Below are 17,067 nucleotides of genomic sequence, written 5' to 3'. Positions count from 1 at the left end.
TCCTCTTTCCTATTGTGATTATTATTTTTTTTCCCATAATTTGTATTTTATTTTCTCTAACTTTTTTTAATGCTCCCTTATTTTTCTTGTAGGATAGAAGATTTACTCCATGAGCAACCTTATGACATTACCAACAACAGGCAAAGTAAATTTATCACGTTTTGTACAATACAATGACGGGCTATGTATAGAACTGGATTAGAATAGTAATTAAGTGAAAGTTTTAAGATTTCATAGGATTTGTTGGTTTAATATACAGATTAAGAACATTTCCGGTAACGTGTGGAAATGTAACTCCACATAAGCTGCATTAAACACGCTAAAATGGCCTAACTATTACCCAAAACCTTTGGCTTATAGGAGCTTTTTCACTCCCGTACAACCCCTTCTTAAAGTGAACCTGACAGATAATACATGCTGCCCAATCTACAATTGTGCTTAAAACTTTACATACCCCAACAGATTTTTTTTTGCTTTCTTGGCCTTTTTCAGAGAATATGAATGATAATACAAAATCTTTTTTTCCACTCATGGTTAGTGGTTGGGTGAAGGCATTTATTGTCAAACTACTGTGATTTCTCTTTTTAAAGCATATTGACAACCAAAACCATCCAAATGACCCTGATCAAGAGTTCACATACCCCAGTTCTTAATACCGTGTCTTTAGATTTTCCAACAATGTAGCCTGTGACTGACCTCATTCAATCTTGTGAGGGTGATGGATGTCATTAATGGTGTAATCGTGGAGTTACACTTGCGTGTGACTCGTGCGAGTATTGGATCGCACTGCCCTGACCGGCCGCGGCTCTCATGACAGGAGCAGGTCAGCATCATAGAAATACATACAGCGGAGCGGCTCTTAGCAGACGAGAAGCCAGCCGCTCCGGGCAGTGCGATGCGATACTCGCATGAGTCACACGCAAGTGTGACTCCAGCCTAAGGCCAATCACAGGCCTCAATGCTAGAAGATCCGAAGACTGGAGCTGAGGACCAAGGAGCTGCAGTTGTGTAAGGACAGGTGAGGGACAAGCCTAAGACAGGTGAAAATACAATGTTTATTAGTTTTCAATTCATTCCTATTTTGTTATATTTTTATGAATCAAATGTCAAACATTTTGAATTTGCCAGACATTTTTCTAACTGATTTTATTTTTTCTAAATTGATTCCCTCATCTCTGTTGGTGTGCTTACTTTGAAAGTCCATGTAGCCTGACATAAAATGAGGGTTGTCCAGGTCTCTCTGTGACTGTAGACTTGTAAATGCTCACAGCCTGCAGTGTGTGCACCGTCAGGATTCTCTGGAGCTGACGCCTGCAGCAAGTGGGCATGTGACCACAAGTATCCAATCTGCACACATGTGATAATGTGCAGACTAGACGTGGGTGGCCTCGCTCAATACAAGCTCGTCTTTGGTCTTTTGTCGAGGATCTTTCAGCACTGACTAGTTATAATGACATGCTCATGACTAGTGCAATGCACCCCCCTTCATTTAACCGCTTAATCACAGGCCTCATTGCTGGTAGGGAGCACCGAAAAGAGAGACTGGTGTAGAGATTTGTTCATTTCTAATTCTGAAGATAGAAGTATCAATATGTAAAACCCATTTAGAGGGTTTAGGGTTTGTACTTGAGGTTGCATATTCATACATTTACATTTTATTCACCCAAACGTTTGAGTTTTAGACATAACCTGTCATGTTGACTATGGTCTGATCTTCTGTTTCGTGGGGAAGATTTAGCACAACATTTATTTTATTCATATAAGGGGCTTGTCCAGGCTTATGGTATAGATGTCTTCTCCTTAGTATGGGCCATTAATATCAGATCGGTGGGATTGTAACTCCGAGCACCTTTACGATCAGATATAATCAGCTCAGGTGGGTGCCAGGTGTAAACAGTGAATGGATCAGAAACAACACAGATCCATTCACTGTGTAGTGATAAATGTAAAGAAACTCATATTCACTTCATTATGATCTAAGATGCATTTTTTTAAGTGTTCACTAATAGTGATCAGAACAGTGATGTTCCGATTTGATGGCTGGCATAGGACCCTCACGGATCTGATATTGATAAATCATGTAAGAAAAAAATACCATCTTTTTGCGCCTTCTGTTAAAAAAATCGATCCTTTATTTATAGTATACATGACATGAAAATCATCACAAATGCATGTAATATTGGTGACGCATTTTGGACAATACCCATCCTCACTCCTAGGCATGTTTACATGTACTAAAAGGCTTTTTATACTCATACTATAGAGAATATTCTCACTTGTGACATCACATGTCATCATAGGTGTAAATTATATAAAAACCTATATGTGAAAAACAAAATGTAATTAAAGTTGGAGCAGTAAAAGTCAGAATTTGTCTTCATAGTGGTAGATAACATTTTGTCTATAATGTAAGCCGTGTGAGCGAGACTATGAGTAAAGATGTGTGAAACACGACTGAGATATTACATGAGTTTGTGATGTTTTTATGTTGTGTGAAGTGAGATGAAGTATACACAGCAGGTACAGTTAATGACAAAAGTGAGTACAACCCTCATATTTGTGTAAATATTTTATTATATCTTTTCATGGGACAACTCTGCAGATATGACACTTTGATGCAATATAAAGTAGTCACTATAGAGCTTGTACAACAGTGTAAATTTGTTGTGCCCTCTAAAGAACTCAACACAGCTATTAATGTCTATACCGTTGACAAAAAAAAAAGAGAGTACACCCATAAGTGATAATGGCTAAATTGTGTCTAATTAGCCTTTTTCCTTCCCCAGATTCATGATACTCATCAGTGTTACAAGGTCTCAGGTGTGAATGGGGAGCAGATGTGTTAAATGTGATGTTATCGCTTTCATACTCAATCGTACTGGTCACTCGATGTTCAACATAGATTTGTTGCTTTAGATAAAGATAGTCAGACTATAAAAAGATTGCCAACACCCTGAAACTGAGCTGCAGCATGATGGCCAAGACAATTCAGCGGTTTAACAAGAAAGATTGTACTCAGAACAGGCTCATTATGGTTGACCAAAGAAGTTGAATGTACATCCTCATTGTCATATCCAGAATATGTATTTTCAAAATAGACATATGAATGCTGCCAGCATTGCTGCAGAGGCTAAAAGTGTGGGGGTCAGTCTTTCAGTGTTCAGACCATATACCACACACTGCATCAAATTGTTCTGCAAGGTTGTTGTACCAGAAGGAAGTTTCTTCTAAAGATGATGCATAAGAAAGTGCGCATACAGTTTCCTGTAGAGAAGCAGACTAAGGACATAGATTACTGGAACCATGTCCTGTAGTCTGAAAAGTTCAAGAAAAACTTCATTGGTTCAGAGGGTGTTAAGCATATGTGGTGGAAACCAGGTGAGGATGAAGTACAAAGCCAAGTGTGTGTTGTCTACAGTCAAGTATGGTGGTAGAAGTGTCACGGTTTGAAGCTGTGGAGACCTATAGTTCGTTGAGGGAACTATGAATGCCAACATGTACTGTGACATACAGAAGCAGAGCATGATCCATTGCCTTTGTATTCCAACATGATAACAATTTCAAATACACCTCCAAATTGACCACTGCCTAGCTAACTGAGGGTAAAGGTGTTGGACTGGGCAAGCATGTTTCCAGACCTAAACCCTATTGAGCTCATGTGGGGCATCCTCAAATGGAACATGGAAGATCCCAAGGTCTCTAAAATCCACCAGTTCTGTGATATTGTCATATAGGAAAGGAAGAGGATTCCAGTGGTTGCTGTGAAGCTCTAGTGAACTCCATGCCCAAAAGAGTTTAGGCAGTGCTTGAAAATAGGTGTCCACACAAAATATTGACACTTTGGCCACTATTTGACCATTTTCACTTATGAACATACTCACTTTTGTTGCCAGTGGTTTTGGCATTAATGTTATTTACAGGACACCAAGTTTACATTGTTATAGACGCTGTACACTGACTACTTCACATTGTATCAAAGTCTCATATCAAGTCTTGTCCTATAAAAAGTTATAATAAAATTATTGCAAAAATGTGAGGGATGTACTTACATTTGTTATATACTGTACAAAGATCCAGATTTTTCAAATTTTCCTCAATTCTAGCCTGCAGCGGAGGAGCCGACCACCTAGAGATGATTTATGGCTGGAGACTGTTGATTCTATATCAAAAGCCTATACAGTTTCTGCTAACTTTGAGATTCAGAGTCAAGGCGGAAGATCTTATTCATGGTTGATAACTAACTGTATGACTGTGCATATACAGAAGGCTATCAACCGCTAAATACTCTTACTGTATTTATTGATATATACTGTGTTTTCCCTCCTGCTCTAGAACAGGCTGCCTACAGATCAAACAGACTGCATGTTCTATGTGATAGGTTTTCTTTAAAGAGAAGCTGTCATGTCGGAAAACGCTATTAACATGGCATAGAAAGTGGCTTGGCCGTGTATTAATGGGGTGGCTACTGGCAAAGAATAGTGGCAGGTGGCTATAAACACTCCCCTGCACTTTGACTGACAGCCAGTTCTGAAGTGATGCACTATGACTGAAAGCCAACAGCTTGCAGGGGGAATAAAGTTCTTTTTCTCCTAGGAGCCACACTTTCAGTCCAGCACCATGCACATTTATACTGCAGAATAAACCTGATGACGTGTGAGGGTCAACGGATGAGGGAGGCCCAGTGCCACCGCTGGCACAGTGGCCCGCTGACTCATGTTCTCTATAGCGGCCGCGTGGTCTGCCGGCTGCTTCAAGGTGGGCGCTGGGCCCCTAACCCTGCCGGGCATGATCGTGGTCACGATTTCTGCGACCACGATCGTTACACCCCTATAACGCTGGCTCTTGGGCTGTGACTACAGCTCAGATTTGTAGTATTGATTGAGGTGCAATGCCAGACACAGCCTATAGAAAAGGGTGGAGCTAGTTCTGAAAAATAAATCAGACCCATACATCAGAAGAGCCTGTGAATAATTTATAAGCTGGTATGAATGAGTTGCAGGCTTCATTTTCAGTATAAAGCACTCCTACAGTTCTATCTCCCTTTTGATTTCAATCACCTATTCATTGAAAAGAAGTGTAGCGTTGCATTAGAGGAGGCTATAAATAGAAAAACATTGGAAATCTTATTATTAGACACTAAGTTGCTAAATTCCATCTCTGTTATGTACATTATTATAACACCATGCCAAGATCAGGACACAGTTGCATCATTGACGTTTTCAGTGTTTCTGTTTTTGGTTTCAGAATCAACATCAGTCATCACAAAAAACCCAACAGTTCCAGACTCATCAAGTGGACACCCAAGACGTGGCGAGCGATCACAATTTCTCCAGTCAAATTAACATATATTTCTTGCAGTAAAGGGATAATAAATTAATTTATTGATTTAATATTCTACTGTCACATTTTTTTTTACAAACAATTATGATAGAAATATGAAATATTTCTGATAAAAAATATCATAGCTTGAATGTGGCTCTAATGAAGAGCTGAAACCTTACTTGTAAACATGCGGGAATAAATCACACTATAATGCAGTGAAGTGCAAGGCACTAATGATATATTTGACAGATATCTATGTGCCTTGCGTGTATGGTTTACTGTACTTGTTAATAAATAAGTGTAAAAAAGGTGTATTTAGCCTTGTTTACCTAAAGAATAGATCATTTAAAAAAAATGGCGTGGGGTGCCCCCATTTTTGATAACCAGCCAAGGTAAAGCTGCTGGCTGATATTATCAAGCTGTGAAGGTCCAAGATTATTTGGCCCTTCCCAGCCTAAAATTAGCAGCCCGCCGACAACCCAGATGTGGCACATCCATTAGGTGCGCCAATTCTGGTGCTTTGCCCACGGTCTTCCCGATTGCCCTGATGCGGGGGCAATCATGGTAATATTTTGGGGGGTTGATATCAGCTCTGCAGTGTCACCTGCCATCCAGACCAGGCGTTTATAATGGAGAGATGTCTATCTCACACCCCTATTACTAACTCAGTAATATAAAAAAACAATAAGCGTAGGTCTGCTCAACTGGCTCAAGGTGCTCAGAAGTAAAAAGCAAAATAATGAAAAAGAATAACTGCGGCACACTTCTTGAAGATACAAAAAATAAAAGGTGTGCACTTTAATTTTGGAATGGATTATACTAAATTTCAAAATTATAGTGATACAAGTAAATTATAGTGGACACCTTTTTATTTTTGCATCTTCAAAGTGTGTCGGAGTTATTTTTTTTCATCAAAAAAAAACCCAACCCACACACAGTCAAAAATAGTTTATTTGAATAAAGATTACCGCACACTATCCCTTGTTCACCAATTTATCAAAAATGTTCACACAAAGTTCCTCTGCCGTAGTCCACATTCCCTGAGTGCAGCTCTGGTGACTGTAAACAGCAGTAAAGTATAGCTATTCACAGGCTTTGGACAGTGAAAACAAATCTCATCAGCATTTCCGGGTCTCGCTGAACACAGCACTGAGCTGGCGACACTGAGTTGTCGTCACTACCCGGAGCCTGTGAATAGCTGTGCTTTACTGCTATTTACAGTTGCCGAAGCTGCATTCAGGGAATGAAGACTACAATGGAACTTTGTGGGGACATTTTTGATAATAAATTTCGTAAACAAGGGATAGTGTGGTGGTGGTGTGGTCTTTATTCAAATCAAATATACTATTTTTAGTAATGGGGGTATATGATAGACACCAGGGCTTGAAGCCAGCTAACATTACACAGCTGACATCAACCACAAAAAATATTATCCCAATTGCCACCGCACTAGGGCAATCAAGAAGAGTGAGCCAAAGTGCTACAATTGGCACATATAATTTGATGTAACATATAATGTATATGATATAACAATGGACCTTCCCAGCCTGATAATACCAGCCTGTAGCTTTATGCTTTACCTTGGTTGGATATCAAAAACAGGGGAGTTCCTACTCCATTTTTGTTTTTAAATATTTATTTATGTTAAAGAAGGCTAAAAACACCCTTTAGTGCCACATGAAACAGACTAAAGGTTGAAAGTCTACAAACCATGTTCTAATCTAAGCTCTCCTTCCTAGATCAACTCTCTCTGAACTGCTTCCAGGAGGAGAGTGTGCCAACCACGGCGCCCCCGGGTCTCATATAAAACCCAATGATTCAATGCACCCGACCATCACAGTAATGCATGTAAATAATATAGCTTTGGCATTACCATGTATGGCAGATACTCCCCGCATGTTTATTGGCTGTCTAATAGACATACAACATGCGGGGCGGAGACTCAAGCATGGCACCCGCAATACTTGACCGTGTAACAAGCATACCCAAGCACCTCGATGCTCAATCGATTATCGAGTAGTGGTGAGCCTGCTCGCTCATCACTGGAGACTGTCCCAATTTATTAGACAGCAAAATTCCCAGCTCTGACGTAGTCCAGCAGTTCTCACAACGTTCCTCAATTACCTAAATAAAATGCTATTGAGCCTCAGAATGACGCTCTGTAGACTTTGAACAGCAGCCAATCCCGCCTTTCACAGCACTTCGTGACACCTGCCGCCTCTGATCAGAGGAGAAATCAGAGAAGCCTTTGCTCTTCACCCTGAGCAGTGGTGTCAGAGACAATATTGGTCATCACAGTGATGAGCGATGATGTTCCTGATTTCACTGCTTATCAGAGTTACCAGCACTCACACAGTGCAGCGGGAGCCGAAAATGGCTGCTGCTCAAAGTCTATGGAGCCTCGTTTTGATAATATTAGCCCTAAGCTGATTTAGCTTTGCTGGGTATCAAAATTAGGGGGCCCTCCCGTCATTTTCTTAAAATTATTTATTTATTTATTAGGTTTACACCAGGCTAAACATGCTTTAGTGTCACCTGAAAGGAACTAAAGAGTGCAAGTGTATAATATGTAGTAGGGGTTGGGACATTATACAGCTGCAGGATATCTCTCTATCTAATATATTTCTATCATATATTTAGCTATATCTTTATTTATTTTTTTTGTATCTATATGTGTGTATTAGGGACGTTCATGAACCCTTTGCGTTGGGCAACTTCCTGTTTGTTCTGCTGCCTGTGTTTCAACCAACTTTATTGATACTTGACATGCTTATGATATGCGTAAACGCACATGAGATCTATTAATCCATTCACTCTGCTTGTACTGTAGAACGCTGCATTTTTGGCCTTGTGAAAAAAGTAAAAACTGCGAGTAACACTCATCATGAGCACGTACCCTTATTGTTTTATCGAAATGTATTCTGTGTAAGAAATTGTATTATTTATCAGATAAATTCCTTTTTTTTCTTTGTTTTTTTTATAAAATAGATATAGAAATCACATATTGTTTTTTGTTTTTTTTTTATTATTAATATATAGTTATGATCATTTGGATAACTGATTTGTGTAATTTTTCCTGTTACAAATATATAAGATGCATTTTTCTATGACAATAAAATATTTTTGCCTATATATGTGTCTGACAGTAGTGAAAGCCTGCAGCGCTCACATGATATAAGAACGCCATGTGAGCGCTGATAGACGCAGTGCCGACATCGCTGGGATGGTGCTAGTTTGGGAGGTATGTGTTATTATTTTATTTGGGTCACTCCGGCCTTTAAGAAAGGGTTGTCCTGTTGTACATAACCCTTCAAGGCTTAGTTATACATAAGCCAAAAGAGTAAAAGAATTATTTATCAAGAAGGAAATCACAATTTTAAAAGCCAATGGTGATGGTTGAATCACCAGCACAAAATGCAGGCAAACGAATACAGAGTAGAAAAATGTAAGTGCGTCTAATTACATAAATATTCCGTATTATTGGACATCTGATTACAATCAATGGTACTACTGCAATATTAAAATGATAAAGTAAATTATAAAGTAAAGCAATATTATGCACATAAAACATATTATAAACACTGGTGGAGAAAGAGCAGAATTATCCAATGCTAAATGCATTATATAAAATAAATATAGTATGGCCACAAAATCCTCAAGCTTAAGCCACCTTAACGCATGCACGAAAAAAATGGTACCGGTCTCATAAAAGTATTGGATCAGTGTGTCTTTAGTGTGTCCGTTTTTTACCAATGTTATCAATGTTTTCATGGATGGATCATTAATCCCTTCACCCCTGGGCGATTTTCCATTTTTTTTCTTTCCAAGTGCACAAAAATTGCAAAAAAAAGAAAAGGCAAAAGCACGATTGTTTTGGGATAGTTTATTCACCATGTTCACTACATGGTAAAAGTAATGTGTCAGTGTGATGCCTCAAGTCGGTATGAGTTCGTAGACACCAAACATGTATACATGTAGTTTTATCTAAAGGGTTAAAAAAATTCAGACGTTTGTCCAAAAAAAGTGTCGCACTTTTTGCGCCATTTTCCAAACCCCATAGCGTTCTTATTTTTTGGCATATGGAGTTAAGTGGTGTCTTATTTTTTGCGTCTTTAGCTGACGTTTTTAATGGTATCATTTTTGCGTAGATGCTACGTTTTGATCGCCTGTTATTTCATTTTGCACAACATTTGTAAAGACCAAAAAAGTAATTTTCGCGTTTGGAATTTTTTGACGCTATGCCGATTACCGATCAGATTAATTGATTTTATATTTTGATAGATCGGGCATTTCTGAACGCGGCTATACCAAATATGTGAATATATTTTATTATTTTAATTTTCATTGGGGTGAATGGGGGGTAATTTGAGCTTTTAAGTGTTTTAATATTTTAAAACTTTTTTTATTTATCTTACTAATCCCCCTAGGGGTCTATAAGGATCAGCAGTCTGATCGCTTGTTAATTTCTCCTGATCAGAGCTGCACAGCTCAGATCAGCTGAAATGCTGCTTTCCTATTACAGGCAGTGCTCTGCCGGCTTTAACAGGAAGTGAAACATGATAGTGACAGGAGTTATCACATGACCCTCTGCTACCATGGAAACTATTGGCTCCCTGTAATCGCATCACGGAGCCTCCGATGGAGGCGGATAAGTGCACGTTACCCGCTGCGGCCATTTACATCGAACTGTCACATTTTGATATCGTGATCTAAGGGGTTTACAGGGGCTGGTGGATTTAGGATCAATCAATTATACAGGGATGAGAAATATGATTAACAGTATAAGTATGTAAGGACCCAGGCTCCTACTAAAAAACTGCTACTCTGTCCAACTCCAATGTGATTTATCACCATGTGATTTGTCCAGATGTTTGAGGACGCAGGTGGAATGTTTGCCACTAAGAACCCTTGGAGGAATCATCAAATCAATTATTCTTCTACCCCTTGGGTCCCGCCAAACATTATTCATCTATTCATTGGATCCTACCAAACTTTATTCATCTATCCTATACATGCCACCAAACTTTCATCTATCCCTTGGACCTCACCAAACATTATCCATCTATCCCTTGGATCCCAACAAACATTATCCATCTATCCCTTGGATCCCACCAAACATTATTCATTTATCCCTGGGATTAATGACAAATTTTGATGGCTACATGCCTTTTTAAATCATTCTACAGTATTTCCATAGTTTCTTCCATTTTGTAAATACACATGAATATATAAACCAAAAGTTTCTATTTAAAAATCATCCTGAAATTAATCAATGTTTAATTAAACAAACAAAACAAAAAAAATGTCCAATGTGTTCTTGAATCAGCTTCCATGGTTACATAAAGGACTTCTACGTCTGCTGTCAATGTTCCAAAAGATGACATTACAGTAAGAAGTGAATTGTTTTGAGCAGATGATAAATTATTTTTGTCTGGTGACACTCGTATCCTGTGATGAATGTGTGTTCTTTTCTGGAGATTGCTTCACTTCTGGATTATCCAGATTATCTTATGCAGTAGACTGATCTGATGTAGATTAAAGGTTTTTCTTTTTGGATTGATGGGAACAGATCAAGTAGAGTAAAATTATAAACAATGCATATATTCCGATTACCTATAAAAAAAAAAAATGTAGAAAAAAAGTTATTTACAGTGAATGCTGTATACAACCAAGAGAATTACTATATTCCTTGACCTGTGGTGTTTATCATAAATGTGTTCCATAGTTTTAATAGCACTATTCCAATGCTTTTTTTATTGCACCACTGGAGTGGTGCTTTATATTTAAGTCCCCTGACCCCTGTCTTATCTTCACCATTCCGCATCTCCGGTTGGTCTCCTGTCATTTGTGAACTGTCGACAACTTCAGTGTTTCATGGAGCGAGATGAAGGTCTCAGTGCAAGTTTATGAGAGCCTTGTTCGTTCTGGCTTTCATAAAGTTGTATTGAGACTTTGTAACGTAAATTCTAACTTTCGGCAAGTCAGAAGTTATGGGCACATGGTGGTGCCGCGGGACCTGAACAGCTTTGATAGAAGGTGAAGACGTGAAGATGCCACAAGCTGAGGATATGACAGGAGGAAGGGGACTTCGATCTAAAGAAAAACTCCAGCGCTGGAAAAAAAAAAGTCCAAAATGTTGGAGTGGTAATTTAAGTAGAGCTTCTCCATTTTTTTCTACTGGGGTCTCTCCAGAAAGACCAAAATCATTTTTGGGTCTCAACACCTGTAGTGGAAGTGCATGTAAAATTAAAGGGTATGACAACTTTTGTCTTTATTTTAAGAAATGTACTGCGAACATGATTTGGTGACACTGAATATTGTATAAGTATTACAGGTTCTCCCCTTGCATTTGTTTTTACCGCTTTCATCAGACTGCACAGCTCTGCTGTTCTCATAATGGCTACTGATGGAGGCGCATGTGACCAGTCCTATCCATCAGTCTCCTCCTATTGAAAAACAGTTTTCCCATGCATAGTATTTAAAGAGAAGGTGTCATCCAAAAAAAGATTCAATAACTGAAAAAAATGTAAAGTATTGTTTTGTTTAAATATTATTGTGCCGCCCCCGTGCCAGCAGCTGGCGCCGCTCGGATCTGGGGCTTACGGTACGGCTCAAGGGGCTCCCTGGACCCGGGGGTCTCGCGGACACTCGGAATAAAAGGGGGACATATTTGTACGGGATTGATTGTAGAATGTCTGTGACGCCACCCACGGTGTGTGGTGAAGTGGGACACCATCGCTGCTGTTGTGGGATACCCGGGGGAGATGTATTGGCAGTCGGATGTTAACCCCTCCATGGGTAGGGAGGGTTGCCCCGGGGCCCAGTGTCTCTGTGTAGGGTACGGTGACGGCAGGGGCTTGCACGCCCAGATGGACCAGGGGATGGTTGGTTACTCACTATTGAATGAATCACACGAGTCTTTTGGTAAACCAAGCTGCTGGTGGCTGGCTGCCGCGGCCGGTTGTACTCTGGTCCGCCCACCCGGGCTGGTAGTCACTGTCCTTCCTCTACACTGTGTTTGTGTATTGTGGGCTGCCTGGTTTGGAACTCGGGAGTCCACTCCCGGCTTTCTGTGGGCCTGAGGAGCCGTGCCCGTCTAACGCTGACCCGTGCGATCTATGGGCCCTGGCGGTTGCCCTATCCCTCTCTGTGGGTGGTTGTCTACTTTTCGGGACTTAGGTTGGGACAGTATTGTAAATGTGAACAGGGTGCTAGTGTGGCGCCCTGGACAAGCCAGGTCGTCACAGGTACTGCAACAACACACCCCACACCCCGGCTAGGCACACCTAGGTCAAACACAAATCCTTGTTGCCTTCCTCCAGGGGCTAATGTCCACACCAGGGGGTGGGCCAGGCGGTTGGCCCCGCCCACCAAGGAGTTCACAGTCCTGGAGGCGGGAAAAGCAGTTGAATGCAGTTAGGGAAGTGGTAGTAGAGGAGACTGACCGTGTCCGGGTGCGTGGCCCGAGCACATACAGCAAGGTTGGCAGACGGTGGTGACCGTCTGCAGGAGAGGCTGATTGAAGTGAACCGTAAGGACCGGGGATGGGCGGTGGCCCGCCGGTACCGGATCAGGGAGCGAAGAGAAGCCAGCACCATTCGGCAGGGCCTACGGACCCCGACCAGGCTAGGAGTCGCCGTAAAACCGGTCAAATCCGTTAGCAAAGGGAACCTCCAGGGTTTCCCAGCAGCCAAGACCCGATTGAAGGCAACAGCTCAAACCGTGAAGGGAAACACAGTCACCGCCAAGGCTAAAGTTCCTAGGGACAGAGCCTGCGGGCAAAAGGGGCTCCCTCAGCATCCATCCAAGCTGGGGAGCGGGTTACCGGTGGGAAGCCACCAGAACCGAGAACACAACACAGGTGCAGGGAAAGGCAGTCACCACCAACCTACCGGGAGAAGAAAAACCGCAGCCGTCTGTGGGACCCGTCCATCCAGCCGTTTGTTTTACAGGAGACTTTGTGTTCATCATTGGCTGAGTGAGTACCACTATGCCATGCGGCACCGCGCTGCCCCTGCGACCCTGCACCTCACCAGGCCCTGTAACCCGCCTGCAATCCCTCCCCTCACCGGGCCCCGGGACAACCAACCCCCTACCCACGGAGGGGAAAAACAACATCCAAGCTGCTCCCTGTCATCGCTCCCGGGAACCCCGTCCAGAGGAGCGGTGGTGTCACAACCTCACCACAACCGTGGGTGGCGTCACGGACAATAAATCCCCAAAATCATTCCCCTTTTCACTCACGGGCGAGGAGCGCCGCTCGAGTCCGCGGGATCCGGCCCACCGCTCGAGCCACCACCGAGCAGCAGCAGCAGCCGGACCCGAGCAGTGGGTGAGCGCAGCATCCCCTCCCTGCCCGCGACTACTTGGCATCACGAACAGGATCTTACCGCTCTGCCGTCTGGTAGAGGTGCGCCTTGTGACCGCCGGAGGTGTCCGGCCGAAAATCTTGAGAAGCCGCCATTTTGGGCGCGAAAAGTCCCCGCTCAAGCGTCTTCCCGAGTAGTGGAGGCGCGAAAACCGAAACCCCGCCCCGGTAGAGAGGGAGCCGGAAAAAGACTAAGGGGGACGTGGATGGAGAGATGGCGGCATCCTCGAATTGAAGCACGGGAGTACCCACCACCAGGGCGTCTAAGCTCTGGGGGAACCGAGGAGGAGTAGCCTTTGAAGACTGCAGCCCGGGTGAGCTCCCTGCCGGGACCGCTGCGTTGCTGGAGCGGGAGCTGGGCCTGTTCTGCTTGAAAGTGAGGGCGCAGAGCCTGCAGCAGCTGCTGGATTGGAAGACGGAGATGCGCAGAATGGTTGCCGTAGTGGGGGCCCGTGAGCAAGGGGCCGCTGCAGCCGTGCCGTGATCAGTCCACCCAAACTCCAGAACCAGCCCTGATTGCATGGGAGCCGGGGGCCAGCACCGCAGCCGGAGGTCCAGAGAGAAAGCTGCTGATGGAGGAGGGGGTCCCGAGCACGCTGCCCCCACCACCGTTCCTAACGGCCGTCAGTGGTCATGGACTGAACTGCCTATGGAAGGAGAACCCAATGTACCGTCCGGTCCCCGAGTGGGCCGACCCCCTGCGGTGGTAGCCGCCCCAAAGTCAGCGGTCCACCGTTGTCAGCAGTTGTCCCCGTTGGGACCACCAGTTTAAAAGTTGCGAATGATAAGATGAATCAACAGAAGATGTAACCTGATTAGCGCTTTGATTAAACCGGCCGTTGCCAGCAACCAGTCCCCGTAGGGACTTCCTGCAACTGTTGCGTAAGGGACTTCTTAAGGACAAGCACGAGAACTGGCAGGGCAACCACAAACTTAGTGGGATGTAAATAAAAATGTTTTGGCTTGAAACCGTTACCGCCTCCGGAGAGGCTGATTTGGAGGATGGGCCTGGAGGAAAGGGATGGCCCAGGCCCGCCACTACCGTAACCGGTGGCGATCCTCCGGGGGGTTCAAGGGTCCCCATGGACGCGGGTCCCCTGAAAGAGACAGTACCCGCTCGGGCAACTTGGTTCTGGACTGGGGAAAGGGGTGCTGCCCACTTCTTAGGGGCAGCATCAGGGCCAGGTTGTTTGGGTGGGAAAAGAGCGGAAGCCGTTACCGTATGCAACATTTAAGAACTGTACCTCCCGTTAGGGGAAGCTTTATACAAGAGAATGCTTGTTTTACTGTTTTATATGTTTTACCACTTTTCCACAGTTAAACAAAAATAAAACCGGTGATGGACGGGCAGCCCGCGGACGGTCTGCATTTTACTAAGGGGGAATGTGGCACCCTGGACAAGCCAGGTCATCACAGGTACTGCAACAACACACCCCACACCCCGGCTAGGCACACCTAGGTCAAACAGAAATCCTTGTTGCCTTCCTCCAGAGGCTGATGTCCACACCAGGGGGTGGGCCAGGCGGTTGGCCCCGCCCACCGAGGAGTTCACAGTCCTGGAGGCGGGAAAAGCAGTCGAGTGCAGTTAGGGAAGTGGTAGTAGAGGACACTGACCGTGTCCGGGTGCGTGGCCCGGGCACATACAGCAAGGTTGGCAGACGGTGGTGACCGTCTGCAGGAGAGGCTGATTGACGTGAACCGTAAGGACCGGGGACGGGCGGTGGCCCGCCGGTACCGGATCGGGGAGCAAAGAGAAGCCAGCACCATTCGGCAGGGCCTACGGGCCCCGACCAGGCTAGGAGTCGCCGTAAAACCGGTCAAATCCATTAGCGAAGGGAACCTCCGGGGTTTCCCAGCAGCCAAGACCCGATTGAAGGCAACAGCTCAAACCGTGAAGGGAAACACAGTCACCGCCAAGGCTACAGTTCCCAGGGCCAGAGCCTGTGAGCAAAAGGGGCTCCCTCAGCATCCATCCAAGCTGGGGAACGGGTTACCGGTGGGAAGCCACCAGAACCAAGAACACAACACAGGTGTAGGGAAAGGCAGTCACCTCCAACCTACCGGGAGAAGAACAACCGCAGCCGTCTGTGGGACCCGTCCATCCAGCCGTTTGTTTTACCGGAGACTTTGTGTTCATCATTGGCTGAGTGAGTACCACTGTGCTGTGCGGCACCGCGCTGCCCCTGCGACCCTGCACCTCACCAGGCCCTGTAACCCGCCTGCCATCCCTCCCCTCACCGGGCCCCGGGACAACCAACCACCTACCCACGGAGGGGAAAAACAACATCCAAGCTGCTCCCTGTCATCGCTCCCGGGATCCCCGTCCAGAGCAGCGGTGGTGTCACAACCTCACCACAACCGTGGGTGGCGTCACGGACAATAAATCCCCAAAATCATTCCCCTTTTCACTCACGGGCGAGGAGCGCCGCTCAAGTCCCCGGGATCCTGCCCACCGCTCGAGCCACCACCGAGCAGCAGCAGCCGGACCCGAGCAGTGGGTGAGCGCAGCGTCCCCTCCCCGCCCGCGACACTAGCCAAAAAATACACAATCTATATTAAGTGAAAGCTGCACACCAAATTCAGAGACATATGAACAAGCATAACTGCTTTATGATACATAAGGAATGAAAAATACAACTAGCCATATGAAAAATGGAAAAAAAAAATTAAATGTGACATTGCATAACTGCTGAGAATTATTGAAAAAAAGAGATATTTAGCTAATGTATTGATCAATTCATTACCGCTCCATAAACAACGTCACGGTAATCTCTTATTTATGGGGTCCCTAACCAAATGTTACCTCTATATGCGGTTAAAACCTGCTTGTGTGCATGGGTACCAAACCAAATGTTACCTCTATGTGCGGTTGAAACCTGGGACCTGGCTATATAGGAAGTTGAATAATCATGGCTAAAGGGTGGGACTGGGTTCTCAGACAGAAAAAACTGCTGTCCTTTCCTCTGCACTTTGTTTGTGTATTGTGGGCTGCCTGGTTTGGAACTCAGGAGTCTGCTCCCAGCTTACTGTGGGCCTGAGGAGCTGTGCCCGTCTGACGCTGACCCGTGGGATCGATGGGCCCTGGCGGTTGCCCTATCCCTCTCTGTGGGTGGTTGTCTATTTTTCGGGACTTAGGTTGGGAAAGGACCTGTAATCCTGCCCTCAATCGGTTAATTAGCTAGGCCACTGGTTTTGATCCTGGCTTCAGGGTCTGAGTACCCCCTCTGTGCACGGTTTCTGGTCGGGTCTCCGGTGTCGGCACCAGTGGGCTACAACCCTTCTCCGGTCCTCCTCGGATCTCCTGAGCAGTCTTTCCGACTCCTGCTGACGGAGACCACCGTCTGCCACCTAGCCAAGGTACCAGGGCTCCAACCCTG

At 44.5% G+C, this 17,067-nt stretch overlaps 1 protein-coding gene across 3 annotated transcripts in view; it reads left to right on the top strand.

Moving 5' to 3' along the window:
• Positions 1–6,341, top strand: part of LOC142310204 (keratin, type I cytoskeletal 13-like) — a 100,529-nt gene extending 94,188 nt beyond the window's left edge. For 2 of the 3 annotated variants that reach the window (XM_075347692.1, XM_075347690.1), the window contains 2 exons: positions 93–145; positions 5,224–6,341. In XM_075347692.1, coding sequence (XP_075203807.1) covers positions 93–145; positions 5,224–5,342 — 172 coding nt within the window. In that variant the 3' untranslated portion in view covers positions 5,343–6,341. The remainder of the gene's footprint in view (positions 1–92; positions 146–5,223) is intronic. The other variant, XM_075347691.1, reaches the window with a different exon arrangement.
• The last annotated feature ends 10,726 nt before the right edge of the window (positions 6,342–17,067 follow it).

The sequence above is a fragment of the Anomaloglossus baeobatrachus genome, chromosome 5 (genome assembly GCF_048569485.1).
Source record: "Anomaloglossus baeobatrachus isolate aAnoBae1 chromosome 5, aAnoBae1.hap1, whole genome shotgun sequence".
Classification (NCBI taxonomy): domain Eukaryota; kingdom Metazoa; phylum Chordata; class Amphibia; order Anura; family Aromobatidae; genus Anomaloglossus; species Anomaloglossus baeobatrachus.
This window is presented reverse-complemented; position numbering and strand designations above follow the sequence as displayed.